This window comes from Astyanax mexicanus, chromosome 12, assembly GCF_023375975.1.
Source record: "Astyanax mexicanus isolate ESR-SI-001 chromosome 12, AstMex3_surface, whole genome shotgun sequence".
In the NCBI taxonomy this organism is placed as follows: Eukaryota; Metazoa; Chordata; class Actinopteri; order Characiformes; family Acestrorhamphidae; genus Astyanax; species Astyanax mexicanus.
This window is the reverse complement of record NC_064419.1, coordinates 41052070-41073210: the sequence shown is the minus strand read 5'-3', so window position 1 is coordinate 41073210 and position 21141 is coordinate 41052070. Positions and strand designations below refer to the sequence as shown.

General features: G+C 36.1%; 1 protein-coding gene across 8 annotated transcripts; it reads left to right on the top strand.

Annotated features, from left to right (window-relative positions):
* The first annotated feature begins 429 nt into the window (after nt 1-429).
* On the top strand, nt 430-20159 carry zgc:110353 (uncharacterized protein LOC550482 homolog). Of its 8 annotated transcripts, XM_049485981.1 has the most exons (7): nt 455-646; nt 12563-12734; nt 14274-14334; nt 14907-15057; nt 16163-16259; nt 16879-17135; nt 18324-20137. In XM_049485981.1, the coding sequence occupies exons 1-7, from the start codon at nt 572-574 to the stop codon at nt 18435-18437; spliced, it is 927 nt and encodes a 308-aa protein (XP_049341938.1). In that variant the 5' UTR covers nt 455-571; the 3' UTR covers nt 18438-20137. The 8 variants fall into 8 exon arrangements, with proteins under 8 accessions (XP_022526779.2, XP_049341941.1, XP_022526778.1 ...); XM_022671058.2 differs by lacking the exons at nt 12563-12734; nt 14274-14334; nt 14907-15057; ... (1 more) ...; nt 16879-17135; nt 18324-20137 and adding exons at nt 3579-3639; nt 4421-4568; nt 8708-8804; nt 9391-9647; nt 11765-12018 and having other exon boundaries at nt 430-818; XM_049485984.1 differs by lacking the exons at nt 12563-12734; nt 14274-14334; nt 14907-15057; nt 16163-16259; nt 16879-17135 and adding exons at nt 3579-3639; nt 4421-4568; nt 8708-8804; nt 9391-9647 and having other exon boundaries at nt 440-818; nt 18324-20159.
* Nucleotides 20160-21141: the final 982 nt, after the last annotated feature.

Here is a 21141-nt window from a genome sequence, read left to right as displayed (position 1 = left end):
GGTGAGTACTGTTTCCTACATTTTTAAAATACTCTTAGAAACTGGAGAAACCTGTTTCAGGAAGAGTCACGTCTGGCTGACCCACATGGAAACAACAGCTTTAGCCTTTAGCTCAGATTAACATTGGATTAAAATTCTCAGTTTCAGTAGTGAGAAGAAGAATTATAGGGTCTGACAGATAAAGGAGTGCAGTAACAAAGTATTGTATTACTATGTATTTAGTGGTGAACTATGCGTTTTACACTTAGCAGAAAAACATGTTTTGGAACAGAGCTGATAAGAAGAGACCGGGTAAATGTTCTGTGAATAGACATCTGCTGTCTTTACATAAAGTGATTCAGATCGGTATGCATGTTTATCACGTGCTGTTTAAATTGAAACATATCTCTAGAAGAGAACCTGTTTGGGTGGTTTGGCCGCTTGCTGTGTCTCTTATTTATTCAAAGGCAGTACAGCGTACTGTAATGTGATTGGACGTCAGTAGACAGGTCTTACCTATGAGCATGCTGTTTGTGTAAAAGGCTGCACACCTGCACTGAAACACAACAGCGCTGATTGTGTTGGTGTGGAGATGAAGCTCACTATTGAGTACAATGCCATTAATGAGAGGAACACGTTCAGCAGTGGAGATACTCTGACAGGTCAAGTTATTGTTGAAGTGTCGAAGAAAACCACCGTTAAATCTCTCACCATCAAAGCAAAAGGAAAAGCTAACGTGCTGTGGTCGGAATCTGACGGGGAACACAGTGTGACGTACTGGGATTCGGATAAATACTTCTCCCAGACTGAGGCCATCGTACCCAAAGATCACGACGATGGTAACATATCTAGTTTATGTTTCTTTGGAGTCAGAGTTGATAAGATAAGTAGCATTTAAAAAAAAGAACATATACACTTGCTGTATACAAGAGATGCATTGAAATGTATTATCAAATATTGTGTATTCTTAATAGTTATCAGTTATTCTTTTATTTGACCTTTAATGTTAATTAGGAAAATCCTAATCAGGTTATTTTGCCCTCTGATCCAATCTGTCTTGGTAACATCTGATACCAATCCCATCCAATCCGATCGTTGTGTTTGTAAAACATACAGGTAAACAGTAAATAAGATAAGCTGATTAATACTAAAGTAAAATTACTTTTTTTCTAGTAACAGTTATATAATGAGACATGCATATATCTATAGACCGTTTCAATGAGGAAAACAAAAACAAAGCTATTGCGCATGTCTGTTCCTTCGACGCTTCCGGTGGCACTATTTTCAAGTATACAGCTGTCAAAATGAGAGCACATATTTCACAAATCTTCCAAACACAAAGCAAAAACATATGATCAGAAATTAGTAAAAAGTGATCAAACCTCTTTTCCGGATCCTTTTGATAAGGATTTAAGAGGGAAGTTTTTTCCTCTGATTTAAAATGCTTGCCAGAGGTGACGTACCCAGATGTGATCACATACTCTGCATGATTTATAGATAAGGAGGGAGAAGTTGTGAGCGGACACTGTAACTGCAGGGCAGGTTAGCAGTGTAAAAAACGAAAGCAGGCGTGTTTACTATGGAGGACAAAAAATGACATAAGTATAAATAAATAAATGTTGAAATAAATACATGAATAAATAAATAAATGTTGACATAAATAAATGCACATAGAAATGAATAAATAAAAATATAAATGAGAAATGTATTTATTAATTAATTTATTTACCTATACAATTATTTGTGCATATATTTATTTATTTATTTATATATTTTTTTTATTTATTCACTTATTTATTTGTACATTTTTTTATATATTTATTAATTTCAACATTCATTTATTTATTCATTTATTTATTTATATATTTATACATTTATATGTGTATTTATTTATACTTATGTCATTTTTGGTCCTCCATAGTTTACTTGTTTAAAGAACAATTTTACCTGATTTTCAATGTTTGTGACTCTCAGATTAGGTAAAGTTTGCATTCATGTTAAATTAAAAAGTTACGTCCACTGTTTTGAACGCTGTTTACCGCTAAATGGAAGTGTCCTAGGAACAGCTACATCACTTCCTACGCTCATGAATATTCCTCTGAAACGGTCTATATGTATAAACTAATGTTTACTCTATGTGTGAGTGTACCGTATTTTTTGCACTATAAGGCGCTTTGTCTGTGAATATCTATTTTCTGGTCTATTTTCATACGTAAGGTGCACTGGATTATAAGTAAGGAACAAGGGTGTCGCCATGTTTTCCTCCTTCTAATTCAGCAGGTCTTGTGGCTAGGCGATGGTGGTGGGGTAACTAAGTTATGTAAAGCTAAGCTACGTAAACTAAACTGTAATAATAAAAAAAAAACATTTTCTTTTAAAGTCAAACAAGCGCTAATCTACACAGATTTCTCTCCTGAAAACTGTTTATTTGGGTGAGTAAAGCGCTTCTGTTTATTTACAGTAAGCTTAGATTTACAGATTTCCACTAAGGCTGGATGCAGCAGCATTAGCATTAACTGCTAGAGCTAGCCACAGTTAGCGCTTGTATATGCTGCCCGACAGCACAACACTGAGGAACCCTGAGTGTTCCGTTAAGCCAGGGTGATATTAGTCAGCAGTTCATCCCATGTAGCTTGTTTTAACATGGTAAACATGCAGACTACAGTCCGAAATACTCGCCTCTGAATGGCGAAAGAGCTAGAGCTGGAGCAGTTAGAGGCTAATGCTAGCTGGGGTTAGCAGCAAGATACAGGCTGATAATACTCACCTCTGAGTGGTCAAAAAACTAGCGCTGTGGTTACCGGCTAATGCTTATACTGCTCCAGCAGTGCTAGCCAGGGTTAGCAGGAGGCTACAGGAATGCTAATACTGCTACAGTCTTGGTGCTGGAGAACTAAACTGAAACTCCTGTATAACTCTGTTCTTTAGCAGAGTGGCTTTACTACTAATTACAACTTGACTGGTAAAATTCATACATAAGGCTCATCTTATTTTAAAGCGCACTGACGACTTTGGGGGAAATTAAAGGATCTTACGTGCGCCTTATAGTGTGAAAAATATAGTACATACTCTGGACATCTGAATATCTGTAGTTGTTTATCGAGTTCTGGTGTGTAATAACTGTTTTATAGTGAGTAAACATGCTAAAAAGTGAGTTTCTGTAATGTGTGTGTATTAGCATTAGCATTAGCCTTCACTCAGTTCTGAGCGTGCTGGTTAGTGCTGGTTTAAAAACAAAGAAAGAATTAAATATTAGTTTCTCTTACTGATAAAACAGGGTGAAACTCCACACTGCAGACTAACTAACTCCAACGAACTAATCTCCTTTATTCTTTACCATCTGAGAACTCTCCTCAGTACTGCTGGGTGAATTACAGATCCTAAAAAAACAGATCTGATCTAATCTAATCAACATTTATTTATTTAATCTCAGAATACTTTGAGGGTGTCCTTTATTTAACACAGATGATGCTCTGAACACTGTGGTTTATAAAAAAAGACATGTGTTAAAATAATCAATACCTGATCTATTAAAAATATGTCACTTTATTTATTTATTTAGCTTATGGTAAATAAATGTGCTTTCACTGTGTTTTAAGGCTCTTTCACACTCAGTCCTGGGAGAAATACATTCCCTTTTGTGATTCAGCTTCCCCCAAAGTGAGTTATGTTTTGCTTTTTTCTTTTTCCTGCTCGACATCACAGTAGACCTAATTAAATGCGTTCATCTTGCACTTTGAATTAGTCTCAATAGACTGTCTTTCACTTTATTAATAGGACTATGTGTCTTGCATAACAGGATAATCGTTAATCACATTTATATGCATCATTATACCTACAAGGTTTGGATAAATTGTTTTGATAGTTTCATCTTTTATGTCTTTTTTTTTGCTTTCTGTTTTTCCACTGTAAGCTTGCATAGAATGTAATTAAAGAGGCACTAAACCCTAAAACATATTTTTTCTATTAATAGCTTAAATCTGTACCTTTGAAGTAAATAAATTCCTGCTTAAAATTTTTATAAACATGCAGCTCTGCAGCGCCCTCTCAGGTTCATCTGTGCTATAGGCGAGGAGGATGTGTTCATGTACTTTGATATGCAGACACATCACAATATGCAGATAAGTCAATCAATAATACCGCCCCCCTGCTGAGGTTCAACCATCTGTATCTCACTGCTATCAGAGGCACACTGCTGCTGCTACAGCTCAGCCAATCAGCTCTCCCTCCTGCCCTGTCTCTAAACCCATACATCACCCAGCGCCCCATCACCCAAACTACCACTCCCATTTTTTTTTTTTTTTACTTTTTTTCAAAAATCAGGGGGTTTAGTGTGAATACATTATTACTGGCCACTTTTTACACTCTCCCAGTAATGACTCTGTGTTTCCCTCTGCTGTAAATGAACTGCAGTGTGCTAATGATGATCTTTGTGTTCCAGTGACTTGCCGTCATCTTTTAAAGGTGAAAGTGGTAAAGTTAAATACCATCTGGTGGCCCAGTTAAGGAGGACGCTGAGAGCGCAGAGTAAAGCCGAGACCGAGTTCACCTTCGTTTCACGTCCTGATTCTCTTCTTCCTCTAGCCAGGGTCTGAGCTCTATCATAAATCATATATTTATAATACATATCTCATATATTGTATATTATATATTGTTGCAGCCATGCACAAACCTTGTTTCCGAAGTTATGCCATTTTTTGACATGACTGGAAATTAGAAGCAGTGCTTTATATTTAGATATCTAATGATGAATGGACCAATAGCAATTTAAGCATACTTTTTTTTTTTCGTAAGACTTTAGTATAATTCAGCTGCTCATTATGACGCTCGGCTCAAATGAATTAACATTGTATGTAAGATATATTAAGTTGTGTGTTTGACATTTTCCAAGTAAAATTATCTTTATCTTATTATTTAACACTTAACTCTCTTTCAGACACCACAGCATGGCGCTAAAGACAAGGATGTTGTATTTTTCTCCTCTGGTAACATCTCAATGAACATTTACTTGGAGAAGACTGGTTACCAGCAAGGTATGACAAAAACACCCTACAAGCTTAGTTTGAACTAAATAATTGCACATTTTAAGGCAATTCTCTGTGAATGTGTGACATTTTTTGACAGCCCCTGTCTGTCCCAGCTGACTTGCATTGGACTAGGCCTGGGACAGACAGGGGATGTGCGTTCTGGCCTGAGGCGGATCTACGCACATCACAATATATATATAAATAAATGTATATACAACCACACACAGACCTAGTATCAATGGAATAGTATTGTGTCTTATGAGTTTTATCATGTGCCATTTGTGGCATATGTACATGGGCTTTCTGCTGTGTATGTGTATGTGATTTTTGAATAGAGTGGCTTGTCTGTTTGCATGGACAATTCTAGCCAGACAACACCGGTCACCATCATTACCACCCTCTCGTGCTGTCCAGAAACTTAAGGTCTCATCCACCCATCTGGCACCCACTATCAGGCCTTGCTCAGACTTTGATAATTAATGTTGCCTTGCCATGAGCACACTGGCCAGAGTTCAACCTTTCACATACTGCTATTCCCATGATTTTTGACACGTCAGTGTGTGTATATACTGTATGTATTTATCCAGAATATTAACAGATTTCAACACTGTTCACATTCCTACACAGGTGAAAACTTAATCATCAGAGGTGAAATCGTCAACAGCTCCACCAAAAAGATTGTCCCCAAATACACCATCTATCAGAAGCAGAGCTTCTTCGCTTCAGGAAAAAGAAGACTACATATTTCAAACATCGTGAAGGAGAAAGAAGCTGCTTTACCCTCCTCCAGCAGGCTAACCGTGTCGAAAATATTGACTATTCCCTCAGGAGTCACCCCCACCATCCTCAACTGCCGCATCCTCAAAGTGGAATACCGGCTGAAGGTATCTGCTCATCATCACTGATTCAGTATCGACTGAAGCAGCAGTGAAAGAGTCTTTTGTTGCTCTCGTGCAGTATTGTAAATTTAGACAAATGATTATCCTGCCTGCAGAATCATCAAGATAAAGCATATTTTCAATATTCTTATGAAGTATCTCTTATGGAGCGAGGGTTGCAGGAAGCCCTTCCTCGTTCCTCCTGCTGGGCAAATGATTCAAAGATATGACCCTAGAATTATATGTACAGGGGTTGGACAATGAAACTGAAACACCTGTCATTTTAGTGTGGGAGGTTTCATGGCTAAATTGGACCAGGCTTTATTCACATTTATTCACTAGTTTACAGTCCTGTGGTGTAACATAAATATTATTGTGTATTAAAGTAAAAATGGGTATAACACACATACACACATAGGAAGAAGTTTAATCGAATTCTTTCAATATACTTTAAATTATTTTAGGAACACCTTGTTATAAAAGTACCAAAATTCTTGTAACCTTTGCTGGCACCATTCCTCATATGTCACACTGAAGATTTTATGATAAATCACCAAAATCCTTATTTATTTATTTATTTATTTATTTTTAATTCTGAATGTCACACCATATGACATGGTAAAGTGGCTGCTGTAATGTGAGAAAATACAAATACTTGAATGGTAAAGTCCACCCATCCTGCATTTCCTCGCCTAAATCTGTATTTTTGTTGTTGTTTATTTCTGCAGGTGATTCTGGATGTGTCCTTCACTAAAAACCCAGAATTAAAACTCCCGTTGGTCATCCTGCCTGCCTGTGATGGAGCCATGGCTAAGGCGCTGGAGGCGGGCGAGCATCTCTAGCAGCTCTACAGTTTCCACTAGATTCCACTAAAATACTGACAATATATTTCTCACTATAGCCCGTAGACTGTGTATAGCTGGACAGAGCTTCGTCTCTCAAAAGTGAAGCCACCACAGGTCGGGCGCCCCCTGCTGTTCGGTTTCAGAAAGCTGTGTAACCCCACCCATCCCCATAGGTTTCAGCTCCAAAGGGGAGGGGCTCCAAGTGGGAAGTCCACCAACAATATACAGCTCGAGACAGGGAGCGCGTTTGTGCGCGAGACCTCTCTCACCACGGCTCCGGTGAATGTCATAATAAAAGTCTTCCGTGATTATTATTATTACTATTATTCTATTACATCAAATTTAATGTTAAATAGAGTGTACTATCACATTATATTATATTATATTATATTATATTATATTATATAAAAGTCTACATCATAAGGCAGGGAGACCTCACTCAACACAGCTCCATTTCTCTGCCGAATGCCACAAAAAAAGTCCTCCGTGATTAAAAGGCTCATGGATGTCAATAAATATATTAGTCAACAATTAATGATTATTTTTGTTTCTTAAATTTTAATATACGTGTAGTGTGTATGTATTTATAATATTATTGGCTATGAATAAACAACTGCCTTTATTATTTAGATCTTTACTATTTTATAATTTGAAAAATTCACAGCATGGCAAATGTTTAAACGTTTTAAATAAATAAAATGTGGTTGCAATGTGCACAACATGCTTTTAGACTCTTAGAAAATGCATTTTAAAAGAAATAAACATTTAATAAACAAAATAGATTAATTCATTAACCTTTGGGGTTATTTACAAGCACAAAACATCGTGAAAAACACCATACCTCGTAACACCAAGCACCATCCTACTTGGAGGTAGGCTCCGCCTGTTTGGAGGTATGTTCCTCCCCTTTGGAGGTGCTCCAGGCTGCAGCTATACCCTTCTCCTCAAGGCAGCCCTCAGGGGCGGGGTTATTTAAATGAGTAGGCTGTCTCTCCACAGTCGTTCTCCCTCCTCTGGTCTCTACTATGCAGACTCGGGTATCAGGATCGCCAACATGGCGGAAGATTTTGGCTTCATTTTTATTGAATGAATGGGAACAACGACATGGCGTCCATCTTTTTTTACAGTCTCTGCTATAGCCTAACAGATTCTTTGTGTACAGTAAACATAGAACTGGATGTGCCAGAATGTTCTTCAATTAAATATATTAAATATTGCCAGAGATGGTTTATAATGAGTCTCCAAAGTTATATCGAAAAGTGGGTGCATGAAGGATGAATTAAAATCCAGCTTTGGCCTATACAGTTTTGAACTACTTACCCAGGATATTCACTTGCTAAAACAAGTATTTCAGTTATGCTTAGCAGAAAAACATGTTTTGGAACAGAGCTGATAAGAAGAAACCGGGTAAATGTTCTGTGGATGTTATGTGGATCTGCTGTCTTTACATAAAGTGATTCAGATCGGTATGCATGTTCATCACGCGCTGTTTAAACTTCATTTCAGTGGTCTCTTATTTTAAGATGAATAGACCTATACAAATATGATCACACTGACTGCCTTTAAAAGTAAAGCAGAATTTTCCTTGTCTTATAAGGTTGCAATTTCAAAGATACAAGTTTTTTCTGTTACACAGTAAATTACATTATTGAAATAATAAGGAAACTGGTTGATCTGACAAGAAAAAGAGCATGCTCCAATCAAATCAGTTACACAGCTTTGCAGTCCATCAGTTTTAGATTTGTTGTGAAGGACATAATTAATTATTTTTTCCTGAAAGAGGCTTAACTTAGCTTGTTTCTTTGAACCATACTTTTTGCTATACTTTAATTTAAATAAGACTTCAATACAATACAATTCAGCTGCTCATTATTACCCTCAGCTAAAATTAATTAACATTGTATATAAAATATATTTAGTTGTGTGTTTAATTTTTTCCAAGGAAAATGATCTAATTTAACACTTAACTCTCTTTCAGACTCCACAGCATGGTGCTAAAGATAAGGATGTTGGATTTTTCTCTTCTGGTAACATCTCAATGAACATTTATTTGGAGAAGACTGGTTACCAGCAAGGTATGAAAAAAAAAAAACACAAGCTTAGTTTTGACTAAATAGTTGCACATTTTAAGGCATTACTTTGTGAATGTGTGATCATTTTTTGACAGCCCCTGTCTGTCCCAGCTGGCTTGCATTGGACTAGGCCTGGGACAGACAGGGGATGCGTGTTCTGGCCTGAGGAGGATCCGCCATTCTCATGCCTACGCACAATCACAATATATATGAATAAATGTATATACAACCACACACAGACCTAGTATCTATGAAATAGTATTGGGTTGTATTGTGTAGTAAATAGGACTTTTACCATGTGCCATTTGTGGCATATGCACGTGGGCTTCCTGCTATGAATGTGATTTCTCTATAGAGTTGCTTGTCTGTTTGCATGGGCAATTCTAGCCAGACAATGCCAGTCACCATCATTACCACCCGCTTGTGCTGTGCAGAAACTCAGGCCTTGCTCAGACACTGATCATTTATGTTGCCTTGCCATGAGCACACTGGCCAGAGTTCAACTTTCACATAGTGCTATTCTCATACGTTTTTTATCCGGAACCAAATATTAACAGATTTCAACACTGTTCACACTGTTCCTACAAAGGTGAAAACCTAATCATCAGAGGTGAAATCGTCAACAGCTCCACCAAAAAGATTGTCCCCAAATACACCATCTATCAGAAGCAGAGCTTCTTCGCTTCAGGAAAAAGAAGACTACATATTTCATACATCGTGAAGCAGAAAGAAGCTGCTTTATCCTCTATCAGCAGCCTAACCGTGTCGAAAATATTGACTATTCCCTCAGGAGTCACCCCCACCATCCTCAACTGCCGCATCCTCAAAGTGGAATACCGGCTGAAGGTATCTGCTCATCATCATTGATTCAGTATCGATGGAAGCAGCAGTGAAAGAGTCTTTAGTTGCCTCGTGCAGTATTGTAAATTTAGAAAAATTATTGTCCTGCCTGCAGAATCATCAAGATAAAGCATATTTTCAATATTCTTATAAAGTATCACAACAGAATTCAATGTGCACCTCAACTGTTTCCACCAGAACTGTCCATCCATATCAAGATTCATAGTGTGCATTAACATGTTTTTACAGGGCCTGATGATGTGTTAGCGGTATTTAATGTTTTATCAGTCTTGATACTTCTCAGAAGTTCACAATTAATTACAGAACATCATGTGCTGAATTCAGCACCCCCACCATGAAAAGCACCCTCTCTCAGGAGCGAGTACGCACCGTCGTCTTTATAACAGCGTAGATCATTTACTTAGTAGTATTTACCAAAAGACACGATTATCTTATAACGTTTACATACATAGCGATACATACATAGTGCACACTCCTAAGAGGGTTCAGTGGACTGTGCCCGGGCATGGTTTGGAATGATCACACTAGTCAAATGAGACAAACTTTTGGGGGTAACCTAGCCTAGTGTGCCTAGTGTGAGTACACCCTTAGGGTCAGACCAGGGCAGTTGTTTTGGTGCACTGTTTTGATCTGCATTCACACCTGTCCATATAATTTACACTAAAGGTAAATATAAGACAATTAACTGAATAAACTGGATTAAAAGTGCTGGTGATCTTCTCAGTAAGTGACACACACTTACACTTGGTTGTAATGCTGCTGGTTTAGAGCATTTGTGAGCTCATGCTCATGATTCCCAGCTGTTAACTCATTTTAAATGGCACGCAAGCAGCTTCTGTTTTTTTAACACCCCCTGTTGAACATATACTTTTACAATCATTCTCACTGATCAATCAATTAATCAATCAACCTTTATTTTCACTCGGTAAATACATTGAGGGTAACCCTCATTTTCAATGTAGCCGAGCTTACATAAAGTTACAGGGATTGAGAATTAAGTTTAAATTATAAAAACAAGCAAACAATGTAAGATTTAATTAAGGATAGATAAAATAATTCGAAATAAAAGTATATGTAAACAGGCCAAAAAAGGAGAGCAATAAAACAAAGAGATAAATACGTAGAATAATAATATTTAAGCACAAAAAAAATTAAATAATGGAACTAAAATAAATAATCATTATAATAATAAGTAAAAAATATATTAAGCTAAACATAAAAGGAAGAAAATAAATTAAATAAAAGAATCCAATTATATTGCTCTATTAGCCAAACCTAGCTCTAAATCTGTCTATGGGTGGTTGACATATTTGGTTAAAAAATTGTTTTAAAAAAAAATCTCAAAATTAAGTCACGGAAATCACTGCACTCTTAGAAAAGTGAGTACAGATTTGTACTTAAAAGAGTACAAAGCTCGTCGCTGGGGCTGTACCTTATATTGAGGTACAAAAAAGTATCTTTCAGTGAAAGTCCTTTTTTGTACCCATGGTTTTTGTGCCAGTAAAGATTATAAAGATTATAAACATTATCATCAACTAAATATGGCTCAAAAACTTGATGATACAAAATTGTCTGGCTTTCAAATAAAAAATGTGCAATTAAAATATATATTGTTTATTAGTGCAGTGATACAGAATACTGAATGTACCTTTTGGCTGCAGGTTAAATGGTACAAATCTGTACTTATTGCTGTTAGAAATGACTTTGTACTTCAGAGGGAACAAATCTGACCCTGTAAAGACCAATATTGTACCTTTGAGGGTTCAATTATGAAGAGTGTACCTTCGAGTACAAAAAAGTACACATATCGTACCTCTGTTTTTAGAGTGTGGGTTACATTATACCAACTCCTCCTACATTCTATCTTTCAAAATATCAATATAGACTTGTTTTGGTCTTTATTTTTTCCTTGAAATTTACATTTATTCACTAGTTTACAGTCTTATTGACTAAAACTGTCATATGGCTTGGCATGAATATTATTTTGTATTAAATTAAAAATGGGTATAATTTGATAACGTAAGTCAATTTATCCTGATTATTTATCATTACTATACAAAACAATAGCATTGCTGTATTTTTGTTGTTGTTTATTTCTGCAGGTGATCCTGGATGTGTCCTTCACTAAAAACCCAGAACTAAAACTCCCGCTGGTCATCCTGCCTGCCTGTGATGGAGCCATGGCTAAGTCGCTGGAGGCGGGCGAGCATCTCTAGCAGCTCTACTGTTTCCACTAGATTCCACTAAAATACTGACAATATATTTCTCACTATAGCTTAACAGACTATCTGTGTCCAGTAAACAGAGAACTGGATGTGCCAGAATGTTCTTCAATTAAATATATTAAATATTGCCAGAGATGGTTTATAATGAGTCTTCAAAGTTATATCAAAAAGTGGGTGCAAATCGCCAGAGGAAACAAGGATGAATGAAAAATCCAGGTTTATATAGTTTTGAACTACTTACCCAGGATATTCACTTGCTGAAACAAGTATTTCAGTTATGCTTAGCAGAAAAACATGTTTTGGAACAGAGCTGATAAGAAGAGACCGGGTAAATGTTCTGTGAATGGACAACTGTTGTCATTACATAAAGTGATTCAGATCTTAATCATGTGCTGTTTAAACTGAAACATATCTCTAGAAGAGAACCTGTTTGGGCGGTTTGGCCGCTTGCTGTGTCTGTTAATTATTCCGAGGGAAGTAACAGCATACTGTAATTTGATTGGACGTCAGTAGACAGGTCTTACCTATGAGCATGCTGTTTGTGTAAAAGGCTGCACACCTGCACTGAAACACAACAGCGCTGATTGTGTTGGTGAGGAGATGAAGCTCACTATTGAGTACAATGCCATTAATGAGAGGAACACGTTCAGCAGTGGAGATACTCTGACAGGTCAGGTTATTGTTGAAGTGTCGAAGAAAACCACCGTTAAATCTCTCACCATCAAAGCGAAAGGAAAAGCTAACGTGCTGTGGTCGGAATCTTACGGGAAACACAGTGTGGCGTACTGGGATTCGGACAAATACTTCTCCCAGACTGAGGCCATCGTACCCACAGATCACGACGATGGTAACATTTAATCTATTTTATGTTTCTTTAGAGTCAGACTCACTAAGATAAGTAGCATTAAAAAAATGTATATGTACACTTGCTGTATAGATGTATTACAATGTATTGTTGAATATTGTCCCTTCGTATTAGTTATTCTTTTATTTGACCTTTAATGTTAATTTTCCAATCTGTTTTGGTATCAGCTGATCCCAATCCTATCCAATCTGATCGTTGTTTGTAAAACATAGTGATATACAGTAAATAAACTAAGATAAGTAAAATTACTTCATTTTTGGTAACAGTTATATATTGCGACATACATACAGTATATCTATATGTATACACAAATATTTACTGTATATGTGAGTGTACTATATTTTTTGCACTAATAGGCACATCAGATTATAAGGTGCATTATGCAACACTAGTAAGGAACAGGGGTGTCACCATGTTTTCGTCCAACTAATTCAGCAGGTCTTGTAGCTTGGTGATGGTGGTAGGGTAACTAAGTAAAGTAAAGATAAGCTAAAACAAAAAACTAAACTGTAATTTAAAAAAAAAAACTTTTCTTTTAAAGTCAAACGAGCACTGGATGTTTATCTACACAGATTCTCTCCTGAAAACTGTTTATTTGGGTTAATAAAGTGTTTCCGTTCATTTACAGTAAGCTTGGATTTCTAGATTTTACACTAAGGGCATTAGCATTAAACGCTAGTACTAGCCACATTTGGCGCTAGTATATGCTGCCTGACAGCATTGCACTGGGGAACCCTGAGTGTTCCGGTTAGCCAGGGCGATATTAATCAGCAGTTCATCCCACGTAGCTTGTTTTAACATGGTAAACATGCAGACTATAGTCCGATATACTTGCCTGTGACCAGTGAAAGAGATAGCACTGCTGTTAGCAGCTAATGCTTATGATTTTCCAGCAGTGCTAGCCAGGGTTATCAGCAGTTTATAGGCTGATAATTCTCACCTCTGAATGGCAAAAGAACAAGTGCCTAGCTCGGTTAGAGGCTAGTGCTAATGCTTCTCCAGCAGTACTAGCCGGGGTTAGCAGCAGGTTACACGCCGATAATACTCACCTCTGAACTGGAAAAGAGCTAGCGCTTAGCGTGGTTAGTGCCTAATGCTAATACTGCTTCAGTCTCGGTACTGGAGAACTACACTAAAACTCCTGTATAACTCTGTACTTCAGCAGAGTGGTTTTACTGCTCCTTAATACCTGGTAAGGTAAAGTTACATACATAAGGCCAAATTATTATATTAAAGGATTTTAAGTTCACTTTATAGTGCAAAAAATACGGTACATACTCTGGACATCTGAATATCGGTTGTTGTTTATCGAGTACTGGGTGTGTAATAGTAGTTAAATGTGCTGTAGTTTGAGTGTATATATTAGCGTTAGCATTAGCCTCCACTCAACTAAACACTGTATAAATACAACAACTCAGAACTAGACTGGTGTTAAAATAACTAATACCTGATTAATTAAAAATATGTTTGGACTTATTTATTTCTTTCTTTAGCTTATGCTTCATTTCACTGTGTTTTAAGGCTCTTTCACTCTCAGTCCTGGGATAAATACATTCCATTTTGTGATTCAGCTTCCCCCAAAGTGAGTTATGTTTTTTTTCTTATTCCTGCTCGACATCACAGTAGACCTAATTAAATGCGTTCGTCTTTCACTTTATAAATCGGTATATGTGTCTTGCATAACAGGAGCATGTTTAAACCCATTTATATGCATCATATGCATCATTATACCTACAATTATACCTACATTATACCTACAATGTTCACCTCACAGAAAGTGTACTATATATATGATGTGTCCGTGTACTTTGGAACACAGAAAAATCACAATATTCAGATCAGACAATCAATAATACCGCACCATTAACTCACTCAGAAACACACTGCTGCTGCAGCTCAGCCAGATCAGCTCTCCCTTCTGCCCCGCCCCTAAACCCATACATCAACCAGGGCCCCTTCACCCAAACTACCCCTCCTGCTCATTAGACTGCACTTCACTTTAGACATTGTTCCCTAAATAGCAGCAGAATCTCTGACCTTCACTGTGTGAATACATTATTACTGGCCACTTTTTACACTCTCCCAGTAATGACTCTGTGCTTCCCTCTGCTGTAAATGAACTGCAGTGTGCCAATGATGATCTTTGTGTTCCAGTGACTTGCCGTCATCTTTTAAAGGTAAAAGTGGTAAAGTTAAATACCATCTGTTGGCCCAGTTAAGGAGGACGCTGAGGGCGCAGAGTAAAGCAGAGACCGAGTTCACCTTCATTTCACGACGTCCGGATTCCCTTCTTCCTCTAGCCAGGGTCTGAGCTCTATCATAAATCATACACTTATGATGCAGATTTCATATTGTATATGCACAAACCTTGTATCTGCTTTATGCCACTTTTTTGACATGACCAGAAATTAGAAGCAGTGTTTTATGTTTATACAGCTATGGCAAAACATGAGACCACTTCAATTTCTAAATCAGTTTCTCTGATTTTGTTATTTATAGGTAAATGTTTGAATGAAACGAACATTGTTGTTTTATTCTATAAAATACGAACTACATTTCTCCCAAATTCCAAATAGAATTATTGTCATTTAGAGCATTTATTTGCAGAAAATGAGAAATGGGAAATGACAAATAACTGAGAAATAAGCTTCCAGACCTCAAATAATGCAAAGAAAACAAGTTCATATTCATAAAGTTTTAAGATTTCTGAAATCAATATTTGGTGGAATAACCCTGGTTTTTAATCACAGTTTTCATGTATCTTGGCATGTTCTCCTCCACCAGTCTTACACACTGCTTTTGGATAACTTTATGCCACTCCTGGTGCAAAAATCCAAGCCGCTCAGCTTGGTTTGATGGCTTGTGATCATCCATCTTCCTCTTGATTATATTCCAGAGGTTTTCAATTTGGCAAAATCAAAGAAACTCATCATTTCAGTGGTCTCTTATTTTAAGATGAATAGACCTATACAAATATGATCACACTGACTGCCTTTAAAAGTAAAGCAGAATTTTCCTTGTCTTATAAGGTTGCAATTTCAAAGATACAAGTTTTTTCTGTTACACAGTAAATTACATTATTGAAATAATAAGAAAACTGATTGATCTGACAAGAAAAAGAGCATGCTCCAATCAAATCAGTTACACAGCTTTGCAGTCCATCAGTTTTAGATTTGTTGTGAAGGACATAATTAATTATTTTTTCCTGAAAGAGGCTTAACTTAACTTTTTTATTTGAACCATACTTTTTGCTATACTTTAATTTAAATAAGACTTCAATACAATACAATTCAGCTGCTCATTATTACCCTCAGCTAAAATTAATTAACATTGTATATAAAATATATTTAGTTGTGTGTTTAAATTTTTCCAAGTAAAATTATCTAATTTAACACTTAACTCTCTTTCAGACTCCACAGCATGGTGCTAAAGATAAGGATGTTGGATTTTTCTCTTCTGGTAACATCTCAATGAACATTTATTTGGAGAAGACTGGTTACCAGCAAGGTATGACAAAAAAAAAACACAAGCTTAGTTTTGACTAAATAGTTGCACATTTTAAGGCATTACTTTGTGAATGTGTGATCATTTTTTGACAGCCCCTGTCTGTCCCAGCTGGCTTGCATTGGACTAGGCCTGGGACAGACAGGGGATGCGTGTTCTGGCCTGAGGCGGATCCGCCATTCTCATGCCTACGCACAATCACAATATATATGAATAAATGTATATACAACCACACACAGACCTAGTATCTATGAAATAGTATTGTGTTGTATTGTGTAGTAAATAGGACTTTTACCATGTGCCATTTGTGGCATATGCACGTGGGCTTCCTGCTATGAATGTGATTTCTCTATAGAGTTGCTTGTCTGTTTGCATGGCCAATTCTAGCCAGATAATGCTGGTCACCATCATTACCACCCGCTTGTGCTGTGCAGAAACTCAGGCCTTTCTCAGACACTGATCATTTCTGTTGCCTTGCCATGAGCACACTGGCCAGAGTTCAACTTTTAACATACTGTTATTCCAATGATTCTAGGCATATCAGTATGTGTATATACTGTATGTATTTATCCGGAACCAAATATTAACAGATTTCAACACTGTTCATACTGTTCCTACACAGGTGAAAACTTAGTCATCAGAGGTGAAATCGTCAACAGCTCCACCAAAAATATCGTTCCCACATACATCATCTATCAGAAGCAGAGCTTCTTCGCTTCAGGAAAAAGAAGTCTACATATTTCACACATCGTGCAGGAGAAAGAAGCTGCTTTACCCTCCTCCAGCAGGCTAACCGTGTCGAAAATATTGACTATTCCCTCAGGAGTCACCCCCACCATCCTCAACTGCCGCATCCTCAAAGTGGAATACCGGCTGAAGGTATCTGCTCATCATCACTGATTCAGTATCGACTGAAGCAGCAGTGAAAGAGTCTTGTAAATTTAGACAAATGATTATCCTGCCTGCAGAATCATCGAGATAAAGCATATTTTCAATATTCTTATGAAGTATCTCTTATGAAGCGAGAGTTCTAGTAAGCCTTTGCTCGTTCCTCTTTCGTGTTAACCATGTGACTTTTTGCCTGCTGGGCAAATGATTTAAAGATATGTCCCTAAAATGATATGTAGTTATTTCATGAATAAACAGCAGTAACATACCAAGACTCTGATTTTGAATACAACAATAAAAATAGTAATGTAACAAAACCAAAAAAAATCTATATGCATATAACCTGCATACATAAAAATACATTATTTTGCTGTCAACATTAATGTTAATATATATTAATGTTTCCAGATATATTGTGTGCATTAACCTGTTTTTACGGTTTTTAACCTTTTGAGCATTTGTAGTATTTAGTGTTCTACCAGTGTTGATACTGCTCAGAAGTTCACAATTACTTTCAGAACATCATGTGCCGAATTCAGCACCCCCGCCATGAAAAGCACCCTCCCTCAGGAGCGTGTACGCACCATCTTCTTGATAACAGCATAGATAATCTGCTTTATTTTACCTAATAATATTTACCAAAAGTTATGATTATCTTATAATGTTTACATACATAGTGACATAGCACACACAGTCCTGAGAGTGTTCAGTGTACTGTGCCCAGGCATGGTTTGGAAAGATCACACTAGTGCAATGAACCAGACTTTGGAGGTAATCTAGCCTAGTGTGCCTAGTGTGAGTACACCCGTAGGGTAAGATCAATGCAGTTATTTTGGTGCACATCTGCATTCACACCTGTCCATTTAATTTACACTAAAGGTAAATATAAGACAATGAACTGGATAGGAAAACGTTTAATCAATTTTTTTCAATATACTTTAAATTATTTTAGGAATGCCTTGTTATAAAATTACCAATATTCTTGTAACCTTTGCCGGCACCATTCCTCATATGTTACATTGAAGAGTTTATAATAAATAACCAAAATCCTTAGATATTTTTTTTTAATTCTGAATGTCACACCATATACAAATACTTGAACGGTAAAATCCACTCCTCCTGCATTTCCTCATCTAACTTTTCCTGAAACTATATTTTTGTTGTTATTTATTTCTGCAGGTGATCCTGGATGTGTCCTTCACTAAAAACCCAGAGCTAAAACTCCCGCTGGTCATCCTGCCTGCCTGTGATGGAGCCATGGCAAAGGTTCTGGAGACGGACGAGCAGCTCTAGCAGCTCTACTGTTTTCACTAGAGTCCACTAAAATACTGACAATATATTTCTCACTATAGCCTAACACTATAGTCTCTGCATCCAGTAAACAGAGAACTGGATGTGCCAGAATATTCTTCAATTAGACAAGGACAAAGCAAAGACCATTTGTAAATGTCAGAAATCTGGATGATCTTCTCGACTGTGATATTGCCAGAGATGGTATATAATGAGTCTCCAAAGTTATATCAAAAAGTGGGTGCAAAATGCCAGAGGAAACAAGGATGAATGAAAATTCAAGGTTTATATAGTTTTGAACTACTTACCCAGGACATTCACTTGATTTTAAAAGGCAGAATAAAGTATTTTATCAAAAGAAGCTAGAAACCCCACTACTATTTTCCTACCAGCAGCATTACTGCTACTGTGAGCTCACTGACTGGTTCATAGTTGGTTCAAGTTAGCCAGAGCAATGATTTTAAAACATGTTTAACTGGAGTTTAAATTCTTTAAAATTAATTATGTGATCCTACATTTTTTGATATCGCTATGTGTTGAAATTAATTTTCATTTATGATTCGCCTTTTGACAAACTGTGATTTTGCTTCATATAAACACATTATTTTTCACCTTCCAAAAACACGTTATCAAATAGGTATTCTCCTCTCTAGAAGTTGTTTTTATGATATTACCTTCAGTAGTTATTTTAAACGTCAGTTTGCAATTTTAAGAGATCATTCTTTATATCAATATTAAGACCAGATTTAAATAAATGACTTTAAAACAATCCCTAAAGGACAGTTTAGCAGCTGTAGCTTACTGAAATGATGCTGTGAAAGTATGCGTAAGACTCATAATGCTAACTATATAGTAGACGACTTCGAAAAGATTCTAAAAAGACTCCAAAAAGACTTAAAAATAAACTTAAGTCTGAAAGCCTCTTATATCTAAAGACAAGTCACACACTTTGTATACTCCAGGAGAATGGTGGTTTCCGAGCCATCGCCAAAGTCTCATCCATGTCCAGTTCTGCAAGCGTTCCTGGGCTTTCCTTGCAGCTTCCCATAGCTCTCCTATTGGTCGGTGGCATTGTTTATGTCACTATTTGCATGAACGTAAGACTTACGTTAATAATAAACACGGTTAATTTCATTGTTTGGTGTAAAGTCGGCATTAAAAGATCAGTCCTATCACAATTAAATCCAAATATCTTCTCACTGTCTGTCAGTTAGTTCGTTAAGGACCTAAATACAATACATAACTGCTGTAGTTAGAAATTACATATGCACTGTAGATAAAGAATAAACATCAGTTAAGCATAAAGAGTCTATATTTTACATCTCTCTCGTATTGTATTCTCATCTTCTTCATATTAGGTTTACTTAACAGGTTTATTTAAATGTGAGCATTTTATATGCAACCTTTTGTACTGTACTAAGTAAATAACCTGTAATTGAATCTGATTAGATGGTTTGTGTTTTGTATCTCAGTTCAAAGACAGTCCTGTCTGCATATATATCAGGTAAAATTGCAGACTAAACTCTGTAGGCAGTAAATACAGTTATTATTGTTATGTTTTTTGTTTACATCAGTAAAATATAAAATTAAACCAGTCTGTTCTGATATAGGCTGCTTTAAATCTATGAAATCAAAATGAAATCAAAATATTTAAATCCAGGCTGAATATAATAATTCCATTTTAGGGTTGGCTTATTGTAATTTTTTTTACATTTCATTTGTTTTACACAGTTGTTTACAAATATTTATACATATTATATTGTTTTATTTTACATTTATGTTTTTCAGAATTTATTATGTGATTGTATTGCCATTTAAAGCACACTAAATTACATTGCTGTAAAATATAAATGAAGTGTTTTTTTTATTGTTTGTTTTTGTAATATGAAAGAATAGATAAAATGCAGGAGTGGGTGTTTATTATCAAAATAAATAAAGTAAAGCAGTGAAAAGGTTAAATAGCTCGGGCTCATTATTTCTGACAGTACTTTTGAATATGAATGCAGTTCACTGACTCTACAGAGCTACAGCACCGCCTGCTGGGATGCTTAAGTAGTGGAATATGGAATATTATAACGGTACTAAGTGTGATAATAGCTATTATAATAATAATATAGAGGTATGTGACTGATTTAAAATAATATATATACATATATTTTTAAATATAGTTTTGTAATGTAGGACACTGTTATATCAAACTTGTATACTCATGCTATGCATAATGTATACATAGACTTTGATATGCACAATATATTGAACATAATGAGTACAGTAATGCAGTAATAGTCCAAAAAGCCCGAAGAGAATATTCTATGCATTTTCCCATTTGAATTGATCTGATATACTCATTCTCAGGGTAAAAAAAATAAATTTTAGATCTTTATTTGGACATCAGCCCACACAATTATATGACTGAAGAATAGCCCCAATCCGTTTATATATATATATATATATATATATATATATATATATATATATATATATATATATATATATATATATATATATATACAAAGACCACTTAAAAATGATGAGTTTCTTTGATTTAACCAAATTGAAAACCTCTAGAATATAATCAAGAGGAAGATGGATGATCACAAGCTGTGCTGCTTGAATTTTTGCACCAGGAGTGTTGTAAAGTTATGCAAAAGCAGTGTTTAAGACTGGTGGAGGAGAACATGCCAAGATGCATAAAAACTGTGATTAA

Coding starts and splice junctions, on each gene's coding strand:
- zgc:110353 (XM_049485982.1), top strand. CDS start 572: ATGAAGCTCACTATTGAGTACAATGCCATTAATGAGAGGAACACGTTC. Junction 819..14,273: donor ACCCAAAGATCACGACGATG/GTAACATATCTA, acceptor CTGTGTTTTAAG/GCTCTTTCACTCTCAGTCCT. Junction 15,058..16,162: donor CCCTTCTTCCTCTAGCCAGG/GTCTGAGCTCTA, acceptor ACTCTCTTTCAG/ACTCCACAGCATGGTGCTAA.